Below are 24,245 nucleotides of genomic sequence, written 5' to 3'. Positions count from 1 at the left end.
AACATATCCTACGATAAGACATCAATTCTTTGAATTTTTTATAACATGTGTGAAATAGAGTAGTTTCAATGTTTTACATAAGTATAAACAAAGAACTATGTGAACAATAATGTTAAGTAACCACTTCATCTAAAAGCTTAAGCCATAAGGTAGCAAGCTATAAACGTGTATCAAGCCTTAACACTCCCTATACATGCAGCTTAATCACACATGACACATAAGCAAACAAAAATTAACACCCATTACCGATAAAGGCAAGAAACAAGAATTGACCCCAAGGACCTCCTGATAACCTAATAAGACGTTTAAGTTGTGACTCAACCTTAACACTTAAGCCATGAGGTTATGCCAACAGTGTATATCAAGCCATAAGCAACACTACCTATCAAACAGTGTATTTTAGCTTAGCGAAAAATTGAAAGAACCAAAGGGAAAAAAAACCCAAATATAATGATTTGGAGACGTACAGTTGCAAATTTTCAGTAATCCATGGAGGAAAACTTCCTGATAGTTCATTGTATGACAAATCTCTGTATACAAAAGCATATTAGCAGCGTTAATAAGCATGGAATGTCTCATAAAATTAGGATATCAACAAAAAAAATTGATACCCTTTCAAATGATACAAGTCACATTTAGAAGATGTAGATTGCATCCCATTAAAGAAATATGCATTAAAGCAATGCTCATGGCGAACTTAACAATGGAATTGTTTCAAATGACACTTGAAAGGAGAGTGAATGGTTCATTTGTTGAATTATGCTCTGCCATTACCTTTCTGTTATAGTTTTGTGTGATTACAAAATTTGGACAACATTACCTTCCAAATTGTCATCCAACATAACCTCATCTATTGCCTTTCTAATCTTCAAAATGCTCCTATCTCTAGTTTCTACAATCTTTAAATTGGACATCCTTGATGGATCTCCAAGCGCAGAGGATGGGCTTGTCCAGTTGGTGACTCTGGGCTGACCCCAATTTCCCTTGGTGAATGAATTACACTTTTAGGCAATTTGCAACTAGTAGCCTCTTATTAGTTGGAATTGACAATAATTTCCCAAAATACTAAATATATCTTATTACTTGGAACTACTTGTGCAACCTTGCATTTATAAATTTTCCCTTTTTATGCAAAACACACATTTCCAACAATCACATCTCATAAACCATAGTTAAACATAAACATGGTTAAATAATGGATATGAGCATTAGACATAAGTAATTTAAAACTAACTTGCAAACTTATGTAAATCACAAAACTAAAAGACTAGCATTATATGTCTCACATTCTGGCTTTTTTTTAATTATAAATTTGTACAATAGCAGACATGTAGAATAAATCAAAATCCTATTTCATGATAATATTAAATGTCAAATGTCACACAATATCCAACCACAATTTATTGTATTCCTCTACTCATTCTAGTAACATAAGGATCTTTAATTTCATGTATTATCAAATCATATGCAAGGAGGGCGGGCCATGGATCAATGGAAAGGTTGCTCCTTTGTGACTAGTTGGTCATGGGTTTGAGTCCAAAGAAACAACTTCTCTGCATAAAAGCACGGGTAAGGCTGCATACATTGTGTAGTTCAGGAATGCTCTTTATCAAATCATATGCAAGAAAGAGGGTACTAATTAACAAAAGATAAACACAGAAAGATAATGAATATTTGTTCTAAAATAATTCGAACACAATTTTGTGATCATTCATAGCAATCAAGTTAATATAATCTAAATTAGAATTAAGTAGTTTGATCAGTCAGAATAAAGTAATTTTTATAACATCTTTAGCCATAATAGAATTTTAGAAGCAAAACCATTTAAAAAATGACAAGTAATAGCCATTATAAAATAGAATAATAAAGCAAAGCAATTCAATTTTTGAAAAGTCTAAATATTTATATGAACAAATTAAGCCTATAAATCATGCAAATTTTTAAAATATGGATGTCTTAAAATGACCATTTAAGGTTTAGTAATCTTTTCTGTTAGAATATTTAAGCAATCAATTTGAATAACAATAAACAACAACAAAAAAATTAAGCCTTAGCCCCATTAAGTGGGATAGGGTATATGAATCCTTTTCCGCCAATTTATGCAATCATGGACCATTATTCAGTAATGATTCATATCATAGTGATCTAACAAATTTTACGCTGGCTGTCAGCTACCTAACGCAACCCTTCTCCTTAACCCGGGCTTGGGACTGACTGTGTGTGAAAAAAAGAAGTTTCACTTTATATGTGCTTATCAATTAACACTTCAATTCCAATAACATATAATTATAAAAGATAAATCAATTGATCAATCAATTCATATATAGACAAGCTTTCTAAAATCAAATATGGACGTGTGTGTATAATTTTGAAAGTGGGCTTATATCCCTTAATTTATTTTACTTTTTTAAAACTAGATGATGTGAAAACATTGAAAGTATAGGGCAGAAAACAACGTGACTACTAATGGGAAAAAAAGGCCACAACACCACTGGAAAAAATTGCAGTGCCAAGGAATAGTTTTTTTTTTTTAAGTATTGTTTAAATCTTTGCAATATTCAAAGTCATATTTTTTATTCAAGGATTTAATCTTACAAGTTATTTAATAGCAAGAACTTAGATCCACATATTATTCAAGACTATTCTTTTAAAGATCTTATTTGTTAGTCTTGCATAAAGTGAGTTGAAATCAAATCCTAAGATCTCCAAAGTTTTTATTTTTAAGAAATTATTTTTGGGAGATATTAATTAAAAATAAATTTGGGAAGCATCACATTACTCATATAACGATCTTATCATTACATATATATTGAGCTTCATGTTTTATCATATGATCATGTACTAGGAATTCTATTGTACTCACTAGCTTGGTTAGAAGCATTTTGAGTTGTGCAAAAATTGTAATCTTTATATTGTATTCACGGTTCGGACTGTGAACCGGGGTTGAGGAGGAAGCTACACCTCTTATAAGCAGCAAATTGTAATGGAAGCTCCGTCCCAGTTAAAGGAGCGCATTTTTAGTGGAATCCTTGAGTGGGTTGCTAAAGGTGAGGATGTAGGCTTGGGTAGACCGAACCTCGTAAAAATCGAGTTTGCATCTCTTTTACCTTACCTCTATTTAATTTCTGCGTAATCCTATTTGGATGAATATTGTGAATATTTTAAATATATAGAAGGTCTACAAAGTAATTGGGTAAATTAGGTTGATTGACAAAATCACTCATTAGGCTGATTAATTGAAAAACATTAAGATATTTGTACGTAACTTGTAAGTTTGTAATTGATGGTTTTCAAACTTAGAACTTGAATGACTTAATTTTTAAAATACCTAATTCACCCCCCCTTTTAGGATAACACCGGAATTCACATTTGTTATCAGAGCGAGGGTACATAGACTTAACCGTTATTTTTGTAAAAGATAACAATGGCACACATCGGTGTAACCCCATTCAGTGAGGGACACTCGTCCACTTGACCACCAATTTTTTGCGGTGTAAATTACACGTACTGGAAACGAAGGATGAGTATATATCTTTTAAATGTGGATTGGAAAGTGTGGAGAATAGTTTCTAAAGGAAACCATGTTCTTATGAAAGTAGTTGATAAAGTAAATGTACCTAAGACTGAAGATGAGTATACTGATCATGATTGGAAATCTGTTCAAATAAATGCTATTGCAATAAACCTTCTATACTATGCACTAGACATTAATGAGTTTAATTGGGTAATGGCTTGTAAAACCGCTAAAGAGATATGGGAAAAATTAGAAGTAACATATGAAGGCAGTAAAGAAGTAAAAGATAGTAGGATAGATATGCTTACTAGTGAATATGAGGCATTTAAAATGACTGCTGATGAGTCTATTCAATCCATGTACACTAGATTCACACACATCATGAATTCATTAAATGCTCTGGGTAAATCTTACCCTACTTATAAGTTGATCAAGAAAATCCTTAGGGGACTACCGTCAGTTTGGGAAGCTAAAGCTACTGCTATAGTCGAAGGAAGGAATCTGAAAGAGATGTCAGTTGATGAATTGATTGGTTCACTCATCACCTACGAGCTAGCAATAAATGAGAGGAAAAATGAGCAGAATAAAGCAAAGAGAGTTACGGCTCTTAAGGCATCGTCTAGCAGCTCTAGTGAAGGAAGTGACTCAGAATCAGAAGATGACATGGCATTGCTAACAAAGAAGCTCAGGAAGTTCCTAAAGAAGAATAAAAAGTTTAACAGAAAATTTCGGAACTCAAAATTGGCTACTAGTGATGATTTGGTAGCTAATTTGTGTCTAATGGCACATCATGACCTTGAGGTACATCATCTTTTTCAACATCTTCTTATTGTTCCAATGATTCTAAAAGGAAAATAGCATGCTTTCTTATAATGACTTGCAACAAGAATATTTGTACACACTTAAAATGCTTGAGAAGAAAACTAAGAAAATTTCTAATTTGAAATGTAAAGTAAAAGAACTTTCAAAGCTTATTGAAAAATAGAATGAGTCCCATGCATCTGTGATAAAAGAAGGGGATTTAGAAATTGAGGAATTTGAAAGAAATTTGAAAGACAATTCTAAAATTATTCTTAAATTCACAGAGGGCCAGAGTAACTTTGAAAGACTTCTTGGGGCACAAAGAAATTCCCTAGATAAAGAAGAACTTGGTTTTAATGGAAAGGAAAATTTGAAACAAAAACATCTTTACATGGGTTACTTTGTAAGAGAATCAAAAGTTTATGCTCCATCAAAAGACTCTTATAAATATACTACATGCTTTAAATGTAAGAGGATGGGTCATATAAAATTTGATTTTTCCTTTTAAGAACAAAGATGTTAAAATGAAAAAGGTATGGAGAGTTAAAGGAGATTCAAGCACTAACCCCCATGGACTCAAGAAAAAATGGGTACCTAAAACAATTACTTAAATGTCTATTGCAGGTTTGCTTGAGATCATCCTCCTCAAAAGATAGATGGTATATGGACAGTGGATGTTCATGACATATGACTGGGGATAAAGCTAAATTCGCATCCATCACACCAAAGAACGGAGGATTTGTCACTTTTGGGGACAATGCAAAAGGAAAGATCATAGGAGTACGTAAAGTTGGTAACGATTCATCACTTATTATAGATGATGCTATACTGGTTGAGGATTTAAAACATAACTTATTAAGTATAAGTCAACTATGTGATAAAGGTTATAAAGTATCTTTTGAACATGACAAGTGCATTGTTGAATCCGCTACGGCTTGGATTCTTACATTCGCAGCAAGTCATTCTTGTGTCGTGTGGCTCAGATCCTCGTATCCTTTATGGCTCGAATTCTTAGATTCGAAGCAAGCCGTCATTGTGTCATGTGGCTCGGATCCTCGTATCCGCTACGGCTCGGATTCTTACATTCGCAACAAGTCATCATTGTATCATGTGGCTCGGATTCTCGTATCCGCTATGGCTCGGATTCTTACATTCGAAGCAAGCCATCCTTGTGTTGTGTGGCTTGGATCCTCGTATCCGCTATGACTCAGATTCTTACATTCACACCAAGTCATCCTTGTGTCGTATGGCTCAGATCCCCGTATCCGCTACAGCTCGGATTCTTACATTCGTAGCAAGCCATCATTGTGTCGTGTGGCTCGGATCCTCGTATCCGCTACGGCTCGAATTCTTACATTTACAGCAAGCCATCATTGTGTCGTGTGGCTCAGATCCTCGTATCTACTATGGCTCGGATTCTTACATTTGCAGCAAGCCATCCTTGTGTTGTATGGCTCGGATCCTCATATCCGCTATGGCTCAGATTCTTACATTCGAAGCAAGCCATCATTGTTTCATGTGGCCCAGATCCTCGTATCCGATACGGCTCGAATTCTTACATTCGTAGCAAGGCATCATTGTGTCATGTGGCTCGAATCCTCCTATCCGCTACGGCTTGAATTCTTACATTCGCAACAAGTCAACCCTGTGTACTCCCGGCTAGATTCTTACATCTGGTGCAAGTCATCCCTGTGTACCTCGGCCCGGATTCTTACATTCAGTGCAAGTCAACCCTATATACTTTCGCCTAGATTCTTACATTGAGTGCAAGTCAACCTTGTGTACTTCCGCCTGGATTCTTACATTCAGTGCAAGTCAACCCTGCATACTTCTACCTGAATTCTTACATTCAGTGCAAGTCATCCATGTGTACCTTGGCCTGGATTCTTACATTCAATGCAAGTCAACCCCATATACTACTGCATGGATTCTTACATCCAGTGCAAGTCATCCCTATGTACCTCGACTTGGATTCTTACATTCAGTACAAGTCAACCCTACGTATTTTCGCTTGGATTCTTACATTCAGTGGAAGTCATCCCTGTGTACCTCAACTTGGATTCTTACATTCAGTGCAAGTCAACACTGCATACTCCCGTCTGGATTCTTACATTCAGTGCAAATCATCCCTGGTTGGCAAAAGCAAGCAACACTTGATTAACCTGAAAGTCATAGGTAGTAGTATGGCCTGACTAAAATAGGTGTCTTTTATCTTTGCAAGTTTATTGCTACAAATAACGTAGGAAAGTTCCTACTGCTACATTGAAGCAACAAAGCCTACAAAGAGGGGCAACTATAGACACCTCAATTTTAACCAGGCCTTCGTGAGAAAACCCGGTGTACTTAAAAGCTGATTTTATATCCCGAGTGTATTAAAATGAGTCCCGATATTTTAAATTGAGTTTTTGTCTTTAAATCGAGTCCCAGTCATTTTTAAATTGAGTCCCTGTTTTTAAATCGAATCCCGGGTATTTTAAATTGATTCCCAACATTTTTCAAATTTGAATCTTTTATTTTTAGAGTCCCTATGTTTTTAAATTGAGTCCGAATAATTTATGTTGGGTCTTTCATTTTTTGAAATTTTGATTGAGTCCCAGAATTTTTAGATCGAGTCTTTGCTTTTATTTTTGGGCTTTATGTTGGCAAGAAAATAAAAAGAAAATAAAAATAATAAAAAAGAAAAAAGAGAGGGAGTTCAGGGTTTTAGATATTTATTAGGGTTTGTTTTTTTTTTAATAAATAGGAAGGAAGGCACAGTCGTGGGGGAGAATCATTAAGAAAAAAACCTAACCTATCCGCCCTCTCTACTCTCTTTCTCTTTCACGCACACAGCCATCACAACACCATCCTTCAGCCTCCACCTCCATCTCCGGCCATACACTCGCACCATTCCCAGATCCAACCTGGTAGCCCCTCACGGCCTCACCGGCAACCACGCCTAGCTGCAGCCCTCCATGGCCTCACCTGAAACCACCATCACACCACATCATGCCCAGCCTCGGCGACGTTCTAACGAGGAACTCACACATACAGCAGCAAAACACATTCACAGCTCCACAACACCATCCTTCCAACATCACCATTACAGCAACCTCACCACCCACGCAACACCGTCAACCTCCCGGCCTCACCACCCTCCCGTTGTCATTACACCAATCATGGTGTCGTCGTACCAGACCAGTCGTTCTTCAGTTCTCTCGTTCAGCAACGGAACAAGATAGCCATAGCCCGAGGGAGAGCTACTTCGTCGTTCTTCATTGTTGCAGCTTCTTCATTCTTCATCGTGATAGCTTTTTTGTTTTTCATTGTTATAGCTTCATCGTCACTCCCCGCAGATCAGCACAACCCCACTCCAGCCACCCCATCAACTTCGGCTCCTCAGGCTCGCCATCGTCATCTCTCACACAACTCATCTTCGTCTCCATCGTCATGCCCAACTCTGGTCTTTAACTCCGGCCACGACCCAGTTCCTACAAACCCAGACATGTACCAACTCCTGTAGATCCAGCCTTAGCCACCTCACAACCAACCTACAACCCCTGTTGTGAGTTCCCTCCACATACTGACACACACACACCAACCTACGCACTTATGCACACACTAAACCACACACACACACACACCATGCACACACAACTCACACATGCTCACTGTGCATCTGTCACACACGTGCATGTATATGTATATATATATGCTTGGATTTGTTTGGGTTTTAATCTCTGAAGTTTAAGTTTTATTGCATGTGTGTATATTAAAGGATTGATATTTATTGTATATCGTATATTAAAGGATTTTTATTTATTGTATATGCATGTATGCTAAAGTTTAAGTTTTGATATTATTATTGTTATTGTCTTATATGTTTATTTGAATATTTATATTATTATTGAATGCACATTTTATTGTATAGTTTGCATATTTGTATTATTATTGTGATTGCCTTATATAATTATTTGCATATTCATTGCACATTCTATTGTATATTAGCTTACATATTTTCAAATTATTATTGCGTTTCAATTTTAGGTTTTGCTATGTTTCCTAATTATCACATGTTTCCACATTGTCCTTGTATATACTTGCATAATATATTTGTAGTTTGAGTTGTTTCCGTAATCTTGTTTCCATGTTGATATATTGTATGCCATTTATTAGGTTTAATTATTTCCATATTTGTATTATTGTATTTCCATAATATTCGGTATACGTATCATCCTTACCATTATTATTATTATTATTATTATTATTATTCTTATTATTATTATTATTATTGTTATTGTTATTGTTATTATTATTATTATTACTTTCATTATTGTGTTTATTATTATTAATATATTATTATTATTAATATTATTATTATTTATTGCTATTATTATTATTATTCTATTTTGAATTATACGTATACTCAATTGTGTTATTTTTAGTGTTTCATATTTGTATTAACTTGTTATTATTTTATTATTATGATATTTTTTTTATTAAATATTTTTGATTTTATCTCTAAGATTTTAAAGAAAGGGTATGAGCTTTTGAAAGCTTCCCGTACCCCAGTTCTAAGGGAATATATATATTATGTACATTTTTGTGTGATTTATTTTTTTGCGTGTTCATTTCATAAATTCACAAAAGGGAGCAATTTTAAAGACTTATTAAATTTAATTGGTAAGATAATTTTTGATTAATTAGGTACCGTTCATAAGAACGGGCGCATAGGGGGTGCTCGTACCTTCCCCTCGCATAACCGAACACCCGATCCCTACTTTGGTAACACAGACCGATTCTACCCTTAATTGGGTAGTAATCAAATGTTCTAACCACACTAAAAGGTTAGTGACGACTCCATTACACCATTTTTCCCGAAAATCAAAATTACATTTTCCATTCGCCTCGTTCCGTTCCGGACGTCGCGACACCTTGGAAATGGACAAAGTTATATTTATTTGCTAAAAGATTTTTTAATGCTATATGATCTTTAGTTTAAATTTTTTTAAAAATATAGCATGATTTTGTCCATTTCACAAGAATTGAGTTTTTAGGGAGCTAATTATAGTTCTATGTATCATAAAACCCTAAACACATCATAAAGTCAATTGTGTCTTATTAAAAATTCAAATTCTCTTGGCTTGAAAATCTTAGTTGAACCCTTCACTTAATACATAGTCTTATTTAAATTGAAGGGATAATTTTGAAAAAAAAAATTTAAACTGCAAATCACTATCCATTGTTTGACAACTGTTTAAATTCATTTGCTAAATAGTTAAGTTAGATCATTGCACTTACCTTAAATGTCCATTCTTGTTTAAAGTCTGAATCTTATTAGATGGATGAACTATATTTTTGAAATAATCTGCAAATGTACGGAATGTCACTATCTATTATTTGTCAAATGATTATATTCTTGATGGATAATTTATTTTTTATGAACTGCTATTTAAACTACTGAATGCATGCTTGAACTGGAACGCCAACTGCATGACTGGTGCAGTATATTGTGAATTGCATGCTGATAGTAGATATAGGTTCTCGCATGCTTGAACTGAATGGTATTTGCATGATGCAGATTATTATGAATTGCGTGCTTGAATCGATTAGATTTCAGGTGCAGGAATTTTTGGGAAATACTCTATTTACAGACGGCATGCTGCCGAAATTTGTTAGACTTTCCCAACATAATCAAATATCATAATACACGCACCTAGATAATAATCAATTTAATGCATGCTGGTTGATCTTCATGAATACATTTATTGAAAATGCATGCTAAATTGTTTGCTGTTGCATGTTGAATTTCAATTGGTATGGACTAAACTGAAAAACATGCACAGCTCCATATTTATGTCCTAGGATAACTCAGTTCATGGACACCGTTTTGGTCCAAAATCTTTAGGTTATGAACTTCGTGCTGGACCTAAATGGTTAATAATCACGCCATAAATTTCAAGTCCATGTGACTAAGGTTATTGCACGACTTAGGGGAAGTTTTCATTCTGCACACACTCATTGAGTATTTTGAGTTGTGTCATCATTATAATAAACCCCTATTGCATTACCTTTTGAGTATAGTCTTGATTGGCTATCGTGCATTAAATTGAAATACAATACTTCATGCATAGATGTTGAATGACTAATATTTGTTGCATGCTGAAATCCTTTGAAATGATGAATATATGAGGAATGCTCTTAAATGAACTTCATCCTTGAGCTTAATGCAAGTATGTGTGCACGCAAATATATAGGGGGAGCTGAAGCCCCACTTTTGGGAAAAATGAATAAGTGTTTAATGTCTATAATCTCTTGCATGCTAAGTTTTATTAAGAAGGGTGAACATATGATGGATGTGCTTAAATGAAAATCATTCTTGAACGTAAATGCACTTATGTGTGCCTGAGATTATACAGGGGAGAATAAGCCCCAATCTTAAGTAAAATAAAAATCACCAGCCCCATGGACTCACACTATTATTGTTTCTACTTTTTGAGTCCGAAGCCTTTCTAGATACCATGAACATCATATCCTATGCCTAGTGAATTAATATTTGATAAGGATTGTTCTTGGGGCATTGGAACACTACACATAACCTAAATGTTAGACTTTTGGTGCATGAGTGTTCTAGGAATAGCTTTTACTGGTGTAATACAAATGATTTAACATATATCCAATAAAATTAGTTTATGAATGAGAATAGTTACTTATACTATTTTAAACTCTTAAATTTTTACAATTAGTATCAGCATAAGTAATGAACAAGATCTAAGCACGTATTCAATTGAAATTTTTTAATTGAAATATACTACTTAGTCATAGCTCTTTGTTCTGCCATGTGATTCTTGTTTTTAAAATTATTATAATATTTTTAGGATCTATATGGTTGGTTGTTCTGGGTATTTATTGAAATGCTTTGTGCTTATCTGTTAAACCAGAAAAACATTGTTTGCTCAAACTTTCATGTTAAAGTTTCTTTTTCAACAAGCATTGCCCCTAATATTTATTGAAAATCATAAGGGGGCATATATATATATATACATATACATTTTTAAAAGCAAGAATTGAACTTATATGGAATATACTTTATTTCTTGCTTATGCGCGTGAATGCTTTCATGACTGTACTAGTATTGTATTGAAAGCTTTATATCATAAAATTTATTTTTTAAAAGGGTATTGCTCAACTAGTTCATTGATCTTAAATGACCAGTTAAACTTTTTTATGTGCGATATTGCCAAATGTTTTTAAACAGTTTTAAAATTTCTTTGTGCCCAAATCTTATGCCAAAGAGAGGGAGAATTTTTCTAAGAAAAATAAAAATTATTTTAAAAGTGGGGAGTTTTCTTTGCTAAGTCTATTTTAAATGATAAAATTGTTTTCTACTTAGCTTAGCCCCTTTTGTTGATGCCAAAAGGGAGAGAATTTTATGAGCAAAATGTTTATGACCAAAAGGGAAATTTTTCTTAGGGGGAAATAATATAGGGCAATTATCTGAGCTTGTGCCTTAACGCAAATTTAAATGCATAATTTCTTGTAATGTCTTCTTTCGTGAATATGCTTGAGCTTTACTGTCTATATTTTACAGTATGCATATTCTTAGGGGGAGCCTTTTCAGGTTGTACCCATTTTGCTCTGGTGTGTTTGTCATCATCAAAAAGGGGGAGATTGTTGGCTTTTTGAATCTAATCCCTATTTTGATGTTGAAAAAGCACAAGTTACTTATGTGTGTATTTAGTGATTGAATAAGATATAATTCAACACACACATAAGTGGACTAGAAATGGAAGCCAGGAGGGATGAGAAGACTTTACACTCGGGGCTTTCCATGGAGTCTTAAAGAGTAAAAGGAAGACGAAGACATTTTTTTTTAATTATATATGCATTTATTTTTATCATTTGGTCAGTAATAATGCATGCATCTACATGATATGGTTATATGCTCATATGACCATAGGTTGACCATAGGACACCTAACATTTCACCAAAAACCTTTTTCTAAAAGACTAAAAATCATACAAAGTTTTTGAATAGCTTTAAAGTCAAAATCAGGCTTAATTAAAAAGTCTCGGTCGACCAACCCATTCAATTATAAACACCTCAATCGACCGAACACACTGTAGGCCAAAAGTTAACTTGTTGACCATGCCTCGGACGACTGACCGTAAAATGAGCTTACCTTCCACAGTCGACCGAACTCTGATATTGACTTTTCCAGCGTCCCCAAGCGACTGAACTTGTAGTTCAAAAAAGCCTCGGTCGACCGAACCAAAAAGGTTCGAAAAATCGCCTTTGGCTCAGCCAACTGGCCATTTGCTCAGCAACCCAAAATCTTAAATTGTTTTAAATGCTTTTGAGGGCTCAGCCGACCGAAGCATTTGCTCAGCAAACCGAACTGCATGATCAGTCAACCGAACCTTATTTCGTTCGACTAAAACTTTCTGTTTGACCGAATAACTAAGTGCTTAAACTTAATTAATTTGTCATTAATCTTTCTCAAAAATACCAAACATGTCCCTAATGGTCATATTTTCTGAAAAACTATAAAGAGCCCCTCATTACTCCAGATTAGTAACTTTGATTAACTCTAAATTCTCTCTAAACCCTTTGTTAATCAAAGTTCCCCCAAACCAATTTTTATTGATAAAATCATATCTTTTGGCCATATTTTTTAGCAAAACTCTCCAACTCTCTTTCACTCTTTCATTTCAAAATTATTCTTGAAGAGAGTATATTTATTTTTGGGCATTTATTCTTGTATCTCATATGCACTTACTCTCACTTAGGTTTTATCTAGAAAATCCTTTTTGAGAGTAGCCTTAAGATTTCTTCCGATTATTTTTCTTAATAAACATTTTTGGAAGAAATCCTTTATTGCACAAATATTTTTCTTGAGCTTAAACTCCAAATTCTCCAAACATTTTTATTAGCAAAAATATTTTTTGGAGAACATAATAATCATTTTGATATGTTCATATGTTTTATTTGTGTATTAATTATTTAGATAAGCACCCTTACTCTACTGAGCATAACCCATATCATATTAAAGTATGTATTTGAGCTTTAATGTGTACATCTCTGCTTGTGTTCAGAGGCATTGTAATATGTACAAAAATATTTTTATTATAACGGTTGGGTTCAGCTCGGAATTGAACTGGGATGTCTCCACCCCATAAGGGAGACCGGTTCAGTTAAGCCCGGTAAATTGAACTGGGGAGTCTCCGCCGAAAGGGAGATCAGTTGGGCTCAGCCTGGTAATTGAGCTAGAATTTACCTCACCCCGTAAGGAGAGGTTGTAACGGCTTCTACTCTATCCGTTTAAGTGAGTAGGGATAGTGTAATCTTTGGGGGGTATGCCCAAGGCAAGGACATAGGCCGGTTTGGCCGAACCTCGATAACAAATATCATGTGTCTCTCTCTCCTTATCTTATTTGATTTCCGCACTCTAACTTCCATATGTGTATGTCTGTTCATTTACAATTATAATTATTTGCATGCACATTTATTTTAAATGAGATACACGTGTATGTCTGCATTGATGGCTTAATCGTTTTACATACATGCTTTTTAATATTGAATGGGATATGAACTGTGGTGAATCGGCAAATATTTAAATTAACCAAAAATTTTTAAAACCCAATTCACCCCCCTCTTGGGATCACACCAATTCCAACATACTACTGTGCCTCTAATTCCCTCGTCGGACAATCTTATTTCTCATGATGTTGATCCTCCAATAGCTCTTCGAAAAGGTAAACGTACTTGTACCCAACAACCGATCTCCAATTTTGTTTGTTATGATTTCTTGTCACCCTCTTATTATTGTTTTGTTAGTACTTTGTCTTCTGTTGCTTTTCCAAGATCTATTTCTGAAGCCCTATCCCATTCTAGGTGGAGGACGGTAATGGTTGAAGAGATGTGTGCACTCGTGATAATGATACTTGGGATTTGGTACCTCTTCCTCCTGATGAGTCTGTGATTGGTTGTCGTCGGGTGTACAATGTGAAAGTCAATCCTGATGGTTTTGTGGCTCGTCTAAAGGCCCCCTTTGTTGCTAAGGGGCATACTCAGGTGTATGGTTTGGATTATTCAGACACATTCTCCCCAGTTTCTAAACTTGGCTCAGTACGTTTGTTCATTTCTTTAGCCACCACTTGTCATTGGCCTTTACATCAGTTAGATGTGAAGAATGCTTTTCTACACCATCTTTATGAGGAGTTATATATGGAGCAACCCTTGGGTTTGTTGCTTAGGGGGAGTCAAGCTTAGTATGTCGGCTCAAGAAGTCATCGTTGGATTAAAAAAATCTCCAAGAGCATGGTTTGGCCATTTTAGTGTTGCAGTACTTGAGTTTGGCATTCATCGGTGTGTAGTAGATCACTTTGTATTTTATCATCATACTCCATTGGGCAGTATTTTGCTTATTGTATGTGTGGATGACATTGTGATCACTGGTGGTGATGATCGTGGCATCCAGGACCTAAAGCTTTTTCTCTAAGTTTGTTTTAGAGCATAGAGTTGGGGCCATTTCGTACGGGAACTGTCTTGTCACAAAGGAAGCATGTTCTTGATCTTTTAGATGAGATGAAGCTATTGCGGTCCAAACCTGTTGATGCGCCCATGGATCCCAATAGTAAGTCTATGCCAGATATGGGTGATTTGTTGCCTAACCTAGGTTGATACCGAAGACTGGTTGGAAAGTTGAATTATCTCACAGTCACTCGACCACATGTATCCTTTGCAACAAGTGTTGTGAGTCAATTTCTTGATTCCTTGAGAACAAGTCACTAGGATGCAATAATTTGCACTTTGAGATACCTCAAAGGTGCACCAAGGAGAGGTCTTTTATATCAAGATTGGGGTCACACTCATATTTAGGGGTGTACATATGCAGATTGGGCCGGATCACCTTCCAATCGAAGATCCACAACCAAGTATTGTATCTTTATTGGTGAAATTTGGTGTCTTGGAAAAGTAAAACAAATTGTGTTTGCTAGGTTGAGTGTTGAGTCAGAGTATAAGGCTATGACTCACACTACATGTGAACTTGTTTGGCTGAAGAACATGTTGAAAGAACTGAGTTTTCCACATTCTCACCCTATGGAGTTGATGTGTGATAATCAAGTTGCTATTCATATTGCCTCCAACCCTATCCTCCACAAGGGAACAAAGCACATTGAAGTTGATTGCCACTTTATTCAAGAGAAACTAGTACAGAAGCTCACTATGACCACTCTTGTGAAGTCTGAGTTTCAACTTGCAGATTTGCTCACTAAAGCCTTGGGAGGTGCTCGTGTGAAATTCATTTGTAACAAGCCATGAGCATATGATATATATGCTCTAGCTTGAAGGGGAGTGTTAATGGCTATTTAGTCTTTTAGCATTATCATTATTATGTGTTAAGAGTTTTGTTAGTAATGAGTGTGAGTTAGTAAAGGTATTATGGTCATTCTTATTGTACTTACATATATTATAAATAGAAGGAGAGACCTATAATTGAGTTTAGGTCTTTCATTTTACCCAATTACTCAACAGGCACATTGACTGAGAGATGGGGGGAATAGTCCAAATTGATTCCCAAATAATAATAATATGAATATATGAAAGAAATAGGTGAAATTTAAATAATTTTCAACAAATTAATCTTGATGGGCTCTTGTTTAGTTGGAGGTTCATAATAAAATTAACACAATAGCTTGCTGCAGATTCAGAGATTTAATGAGCTTTTGTCCCCTAGATGTGTGTGCTACGTGCTATCATAGCAATCAAAATGCTATTCAAATTTTCTTGCAACTTTCTTGTAGAGTTTTTGGAAGACTGTAGTTCTAAAAAGCAATGGATTTGCTTAGAACCATTGAGATTATGTTATCGATTTATCCCAGGAGCATTGGGAGAGATGTAAGGTAAGATTGTTTGGAGATGTGCTATAATAGTGATTGTTTGATTAACTGAATAGAGATAATAACAGAATTTTTTTAAGATTATTATCAGCCTGTGCAATTAATTGGGGCGGGAGGATTTTCTTGGCCTTTTTTTTTTCCAGCTTTTCAAGTTCTCGAAGAAATTTTATCAGCTGATATTTGAGAGACTGCAAAGCCATGTTGTTTTAATATTTTTACTGGATTTTCCCCTTTTTTTTAAAGATATGATTTCTTTGGCAGGAACCTTTGCTCTGACCCTTGATATTTCCTTACATGAAAAGGATAAACCCTAAAAATTCAAATGCAAATAAGCAATTTGTATCATTCAACTCCCATTAAAAACCTTACAATCATATACTTGAAGGCCTAACATGCTTAGTAATCAAGAAAATAAAATAAGGAAACCTAAAAAAACTGAAGTACGACTTTCTTAATAGCTAAATTCCTAAAATCTACTAATCTGGGACCTACTAAAAATACTACTATCGACCATCAAGAAAATAAGAAAAAATATTATTACAATATCTTAAAATTGAGTAATTAACTCCAAAGGACAAACCCAATTCTCCAAGAATTTTGATTAAGTTATTCTACATATTCCAAGAAAAGGGATAGCATAAAACTGACCTAGACAAGTCTCCCCTTCCTAAAACAAAGAACATTTACATCTGTTGGCACTGCCTTATTTGGCCTTCTCAACTGAAGAAATTCATTAGCATTGACTTTAGTCAGAATGTAAAATCCTTTATAAGAAGAAAGGATTGGCATTGGGAGAGTGAATCAACTTATGGAAAAAAGATTTACAAGAAAAATCATCCAACTAAGAGCATCCAAGAAGAAAAAGATTAGCACTGAAAGCATGAATCAACTGATGAAAACAATATTTACAAAACAAATCCCCTGAAGAATCCAGAACCCAAGTTCTATCCCTCCTGAAGAAAGTTTTGGAAGAATAAAACACAGTCAACAAAAGGATCATCTCTCTCTCTCTCATTCAAATTTCTCACAAAAAGAAAATCCCAAGACTATGCAGTAACCACTTCCCCACCAAGGAAATGTTTCTGGACATCAAATTACCCTGACCTAAACCTCCCTATCTCTTAGGTCTAAACATGTTTACCCCTCTTAACATGCTGGACAATGAAGTACCTCATAAATTACTCTAATCTGTGCGCCACCCTCACAGGGATCCTCGAAAAAACACAAATAATATAGTAAAATAGAAGATAGATAAGCCTGAATAGGAGTCAACCCCCTGACGTATACAAATCACTCCTTTTAACCCATGCAGTCCCCTAGAAACTCATAGAAACATAGTTGCTGCAACACAACAGTGACAAACAGTATATGATAAAACAGATGACACCACAGGTCAAATGAGAAAGACAGAAATAACACTTCAGAACAGGGAGCACATTGCACTAGAGAACACCTAAAAAACCAGGTTCCAGATTGCAGGGCTAATCAGGGATCATTCTGCAACAGCAAAGCAGTCACAGGCATGACTAGAGGCATCTAGAACTGCATGTGATCAGCCACATTCATTTAGCACAACCAATAAACAACTTATCTAGAACAGCAACTACAGTTTGTGGAAAACAAAGCATGGCCCATCACATCACAATCAAACCACTCACAACCACCATATCCAACATGGGATGCTGACAGCAAAACCAAAAGGAATAGGGAACCCTAAACCATTCTCAACCAGAAGAAAATTCTGATTTATGAATCAACCGGCATGAAACTAAAAGAAGGAAGAAACGAAGGAACCAAAGCAACTAAAATCCGTCAGTATTGGAAGGGATTACTGCTCTGATACCATGCTGTAGGAAAGCTCTTAAATTTTGATTTCAACTAAAACTTTGAAGCTTCAAAAGTGTGGAAATTTCTATGGAAATTTTGACTTTGATGTCAATTTCGATTTCGATTTTAAAAAATGATAGAAATATGTAGTAAAGCATGGAATTCTTTTGTGGAAATTTAGAAATGATTAATAGACATAATAATGAAAGTTATAGAACTAATATATTATAAATTAAATACATCAATGACATGTATGTTCTGCAATACCTATAATATATTATTCATACTAAACATATTTAGTTAATATACATGAAGTTCATAAATCAATTAAATACTATTTATCATACAAACAAAGATAATTTAGACATGAATGGCTAAATAAAATGTTGTAGCTAATATCTAAGTTTAATTTTTCATATAATCTCAATATATCTTGCAATAATCTTTGGATTTATTTCTTTTAAAAAATGGATAATTTAACAATGAAATTTCACTTCGTATTTAAAGCTCACATTTGAAAATTCCAAGGAATCTTCATTCTATTGTTAAAATTTCAAAAAGTTTTTCCAAAATTTCAAGGTTTTGATAAATTTTAGATGACTCGAAATTTTTAGGAAAATTTTGTTAGACAGAAATTGACTGCAATTCTGATTTCGAGGGTGATGGAAAGCAGAAATTTTGACATAAATTTTGACAATTTTGTAGAAATTTAACAATATGGCTGTAAGCTTGAGAATCTGAGTTCAATAGATTGCTAACAAGAGACAAGATTGAGTGCATGACTAGGAGAAGAAAGAGAGGAGGGATGAGAGAGCTAGTACGGGCTTGGTGGTATCTCACTTCTAAACCAGCCACACCCCTTTATAAATATATATACTACAACAACACCAAACCAAGCCTTAAGTCCCACTAGGTGGGGTTAGCTATATGAATCATTTTCTGCCAATTTATGCAATCATGAACCATTTCTTTTGACAGATTCAGGGATATTAAATCCTTACTCACTATCTATTTCCAAGTTATTTTAGGTCTACCCCTACCCCTTTTATTGCCCCCCACAGTAACTAACTCACTCTTCTTCACTGGTGCACTATGTGGCCTTCGTTGCAAGTGTCCATACCATCTGAGTTGTCCCTCCCTTATCTTATCTTCTATAGGAGCTACACCTAACTAACCGCAAATATGTTCATTCCTTAATTTATCTTTCAGTGTTATACCACTCATCCATCTAACCATTCTCATCTCGGCAACTTTTACTTTTTGGATATTCTGTTTCTTTGGCGCTCAACATTCTGATCAGTACACCATAGCTGGTCTTATAGATGTCTTATAAAAATTCCCTTCTAATTTTAAGGGTATTCTATGATCACAAAGCACACTTGAAGTACTTTTCCATTTTACCCTAATCTGGGGCTCTGCTAGCATGTAAGGTATTGTAAACAAAGCGTGTGTGTGTGTGTGTGTGTGTGTGTGTGTGCGTGTGTGTGACTCAAGTCTGATTGGACCACTACCAATATGGATATCACTTTATGTTTTGAAAGGACTTACATAGTACGAAGTTGTTCGCTTTTATAGGGGGGAAGAGCTCCAGACAAGCTGTTGTTTCCAAGAAACCTTGCCATCGAATAACAATAGAAAGTAAGTCACAAAAATGCACTAGTGTCTGGTGAATCTTGAATAAAAAGAATGATTGAGCTTATACTACAACACTCACAAGTAATCAAGGGAACTCAAAGTGAACAGAGACGTTGGAATTTGGCCTGTTAATTCGTTGAAACTCAAATCTCTGTGGAAGTAAATGACATTAAAAATAAAATGAATAAAAGCATAGTTTGCTAACTATTTACACATTTGAAGAGTGAATGTGCATTAAAACTGCATTTGAAGAGTAAATGTGCATTAGAACTTACAATTTTTGCAAACTTTTGTATTCCCCAATATAAGGTGGAATATTTCCAGATATCAGCGCGTTTCTTAAGACTCTATTGAAAAAGAAATGGTACAACTCATACAGAATGTACAACATAAATACTTAAATATATTTTTTTATCATTTAAAAAAAATTATTAGATGTTGAGAAGGATCACAAAATGTTACAGATCATTTAAGTTCTTCAAATCCTTGATGAAATCAAGAGATGAGCTTGCATTGTATAGATCACTTATTCGCCTGAAAAATCATAGATAAACATCAGTAAGACTAATCCTTCTCCAACAACAAATGTAGAGAGTGAGACTCGTGGGGAGAGGAATAGATGGATAGGTTTCAAATAATTTAGAAAGAAAAGCTCACAGAGTTTTTAATGAGGTCAATTTAGAAAAGCTGGATGGTATTGGGCCTTCAAAAAAGTTACCTTGAATTCTCCTACAAACATTTGAAGCAATTGTAAGTGAGAACACTCTCAAAATAGGCTGACTGGTTACTTCAACAAGCAGTATGAAATTTCTAGTGACTAGGAAAATATTGCACCCCCATCCATAAGAACTAAAACAAATCCATAGATTTGCTAGCTTACAAATCTGTGAGGTTTGTCCAATTCCCAATAAAGTCTGGTATCTTTCCTGTAAAGGGACTGTCTGAAAACCATCTGAAACATGACAAAGCACAAGTGGGCCAATGTAACAGGAAAATAAGAAGCCAAGAAGCAGATGAAAGTACAAGGCCATTCTTACATTATTTGCAAATTTTCAAGGTTGGCAAATGTTGATGGTATCTCACCACCCGCACCGCAACTATCCATGTAACTGCTATATTCGCAAGTCAAAACAATAGTTACTATTTGATTATCACATACCTTTTGTGAAATTTATCATCTTCCATACTTCAGCGTCAGCCTTCAGATGCAGGCCACTTAACTTGCAGACATTATTTAAAGAAGAAGAAGAAGAAGAAGAACATACAGTAACACGAGGTTGACTAAGTTTCCAAGTTCAGGAGGGAGAGTCCCAGAGAAATTATTTGAACTAATGGCCCTGCAAAGAACATTTAAAAATAAATGGCTATAATTGAAGATTGGTTTAGTAGAATGATTATACTAGGATTATTATTGACATTATTAAAAGTCAATGAAGAATGCTTTCATTTTTCATGCCAATTCCAATTCTTAAGGGTAAGAAAACATGCCATGCTTTCATATCAGTACAGATGTTTCAAGCAATTTTGTGAAGGCTATAAAACAATTTCAAGCATTAAGCAAATCCTATTAAACACCAAAGGTGTCTCCCTTCCTTTCAACTGAAGAACATGACGCAATCTCATGAGCATCTCTCTTCTAGTGCTGATGCAAGCTCAGATGGTGTTATAACTCGCAGAAAAATGATTGTTTTTTCACTGGACATTGATTACTGGATTGAAGTATATCAATCTAAAAAGTTTTTTTGATTATTTTGATTCACAATGGTAAGAAAACATGCATCTTTTTCAACCAGCAAGGATGTTTCTCTTGTTCCTCTCTTTTTTATTTAGCATTAAAAAAAATTTATAACAAATGAAGAGATTTCATTGATAAGAGAAGAATTTACAAAAAGGATAAGAAGACTTCTCCCATCAAAATTCTGGAATAAACCAGAAAAAATAAACTAATAAAACAAAAAAAGTGGAAAAGTCAAAGCAAAAGATTCCTCCAATCTTGCTAAACCTCCAAAAAGCTAACTCCCTTAAAGCAACCAAAGCCAACACACCATAAGAATCCAGGTATTGAATCTTCTCCCAGACCAGCTGCCAATTCAATTTTGTTAGGACTGGATTGCTGAATTTAATCAAGAACAATAAACACAAAGAAGCAAAATCAAACACACAAAGAACACAGGATATAATGTGGTTCGGATTTCGTTGGGAAACTCACATCCTCGGGCAGCAAAGGAGAAATATATTCACTATGAACAGAAAGAGATTACAAAGAGTAGTCTCACTCTCACTTAGATCGTAATTACACCCAGTTTTTCTTACCTTTCACTACACAGTTGTAGCTTACAGCATTTATTGAAAGCCCTATGCCTAGCACTAGCTAGACAAAAGCAATGTGGGACTCCAAATACGAGCCAAAAAAAAAAAAGTAGAAGACACCTTAAAAAATCTCTACCTTGTCTTGAATTTTCCTCCTTCACCGCCATGCCCCCTCAAAGGGCTTACCTCATGCTGGAAAGATTAATCAAGTTCAAGCAAAGCTCAAACTTGATTGTAGGAACTGGTTTAGTCAACATATCTGCTGGATTATTTTCTATCAAAATATTCATAACCTCTTGAAAAAGTGATACTTGACATCTATGTGCTTAGTCCTCTCGTGGTGCATTATATCTTGGGTTAGGTGTATGGCACTTTGACTATCAAGGTAAACTGTACTTCCATCCTTATTGTCAGAAAGAATATGTTATTTAAATATTAGGTTGTGTTAATAGGGGTATTTTTGTCCTTAAAAACTTTACTCTTAATAATATATAATAGGGCAAACCTGGAGCTGTACGTAGACTCCAGGAGACTGCCACTCAGTTCTTTCCTGAATGTTTCTCTTCTTCTCCTCTTCTCTTCTTTTCTCTCCTTCTCCTCTTCTCTCCCCCATCTCTAACTTTATAACATGGTATCAGAACATTGATCTCCTTCAAATCTGATTTATCTGAATTGGTTTTGATGCTCAATTTTTTTTCCCCCTTATCCTCCCCTAAGTAGTCTTTGAATCCGATTTTCTAGTTGGTTTGTGAATCGTTAAGGACATTCAACCTATGGGTTAAAATCAACATCAAGTTACCCTTGCTGATGGGTCCACTATTGTTGTTAATGGCATACGAACAATAAATCCTACTCCTTCCATCTCTCTTTCTTCTACTTTATACATTCCTAAATCTCCTTCCAATCTCATGTCAGTTAGTAAGCTTACAAAGTCACTAAATTGTTCTGTCACATTCTTTCCTAATTCTATTGTTACTTAGGATCTAAAGACGAGAAAGACAACTAGCAATTAGCATAGGACATAAAGCTCGTGGACTTTACTAGTTTGAGTCGCCTTCTCCACCAACTGTCTGCAGAGTCGCAACTACACCACTTCAAATTCATTGTTGCCTTGGTCATCAGTCCTTGGACAAATTGAAACAGTTGGTTCCTACATTGAGTTTTGTGCCTAATCTTGAGTGTGAGTCTTGTCAATTGAGCAAGCATCATCGTGTTCCCTTTGCTTCCCAAGTTGACAAACAAGTGGTTAGTTCGTTCATGCTAGTCCATTTCGATATTTGAGGTCCTAGTCATGTCACATCAAAGTTGGGGTTTCGGTACATTGTTACATTTGTAGATGACTACTCTAGGATGACTTAGTTATATTTAATGAAAGATCGTTCTGAGTTGTTTGATGTCTTTTGCGCCTTCTATTCCCAAATAAGGTCTCAATTTGATATGGCTAGTCAAGATACTTCGTAGTGATAATGCTAAGGAGTACTTCAATACCCAATTCAGTACTTATATAACTAGCTCTAGTATGATCCATCAGTCCTCTTGTGCCACACTCCACAACAAAAATGGGGTTGCAAAGCAGAAAAACATACATATTCTTGAAGTCACTCGTACCCTATTGTATCAAATGAATGTCCCCAATGTTGTTTGGAGTGATGTTGTACTCACAGCTTGCTCCCTTATCAATAAAATGCCATCCTATGTCCTCAGTGGTAAAATCCCATGCTCAGTAATCTTCCCTAAGGCTCCTTTGTTCTCCCTTCCGCCTCGTATATTCGGTTGTGTGTCCTTTGTCCATCAATTAACACCAAGAATATATAAGTTGGATCCTTGTGTTATCAAATGTATCTTTTTGGGTTATTCCTATACCCAAAAAGGATTTTGATGTTATAGTCCTACTTTACATCGATTTTTTTTCTCTGCTAATATCACCTTCTTTGAGTCTACACCATACTACTCTGGTTCCTTGTGTTCTGTTGACCTTAATGAGTCACTTCCTCTACCTTGCCTTCTAGATCCAAACCTAGTATCTATTCCCAATCCTCCGACATCTTCGTCTAGTTTGAGTCCTCTTCATCGCTTGAATCGTCCCAATTTGCAGGTATACACACAACGACTCAATGGGGAAGTGCGTCCTTCAACTTCTACTACTATTCCTCTAGTTCCCTAGTCGAATGATCTTATTTCCCATGTTGTTGATCCTCACATAGCTGTTCGAAAACGTAAACGCATTTGTACCCAACAACCGATCTCTAACTTTGTTTGTTATGATTTCTTGTCAC

At 35.2% G+C, this 24,245-nt stretch overlaps 1 protein-coding gene across 2 annotated transcripts in view; it reads right to left on the bottom strand.

Moving 5' to 3' along the window:
* Positions 1-24,245, bottom strand: part of LOC131144860 (probable LRR receptor-like serine/threonine-protein kinase At1g56130) — a 78,020-nt gene that overhangs the window by 8,815 nt on the left and 44,960 nt on the right. The window contains exons 6-14 of one of the 2 annotated variants that reach the window (XM_058093772.1): positions 20,925-20,996; positions 20,697-20,768; positions 20,540-20,611; positions 20,317-20,388; positions 20,122-20,193; positions 19,935-20,006; positions 19,739-19,810; positions 19,573-19,638; positions 468-530 (exon numbers count right to left, since the gene is read on the bottom strand). In XM_058093772.1, the coding sequence (XP_057949755.1) occupies positions 468-530; positions 19,573-19,638; positions 19,739-19,810; positions 19,935-20,006; positions 20,122-20,193; positions 20,317-20,388; positions 20,540-20,611; positions 20,697-20,768; positions 20,925-20,996 (633 nt within the window). Of the gene's footprint in view, positions 1-467; positions 531-19,572; positions 19,639-19,738; positions 19,811-19,934; positions 20,007-20,121; positions 20,194-20,316; positions 20,389-20,539; positions 20,612-20,696; positions 20,772-20,924; positions 20,997-24,245 lie in introns of both variants that reach the window. The other variant, XM_058093771.1, reaches the window with a different exon arrangement.

This window comes from Malania oleifera, chromosome 12, assembly GCF_029873635.1.
Source record: "Malania oleifera isolate guangnan ecotype guangnan chromosome 12, ASM2987363v1, whole genome shotgun sequence".
In the NCBI taxonomy this organism is placed as follows: Eukaryota; Viridiplantae; Streptophyta; class Magnoliopsida; order Santalales; family Ximeniaceae; genus Malania; species Malania oleifera.
Note: the sequence above shows the minus strand (reverse complement) of the source record. Positions and strands in the feature narration are given on the sequence as shown.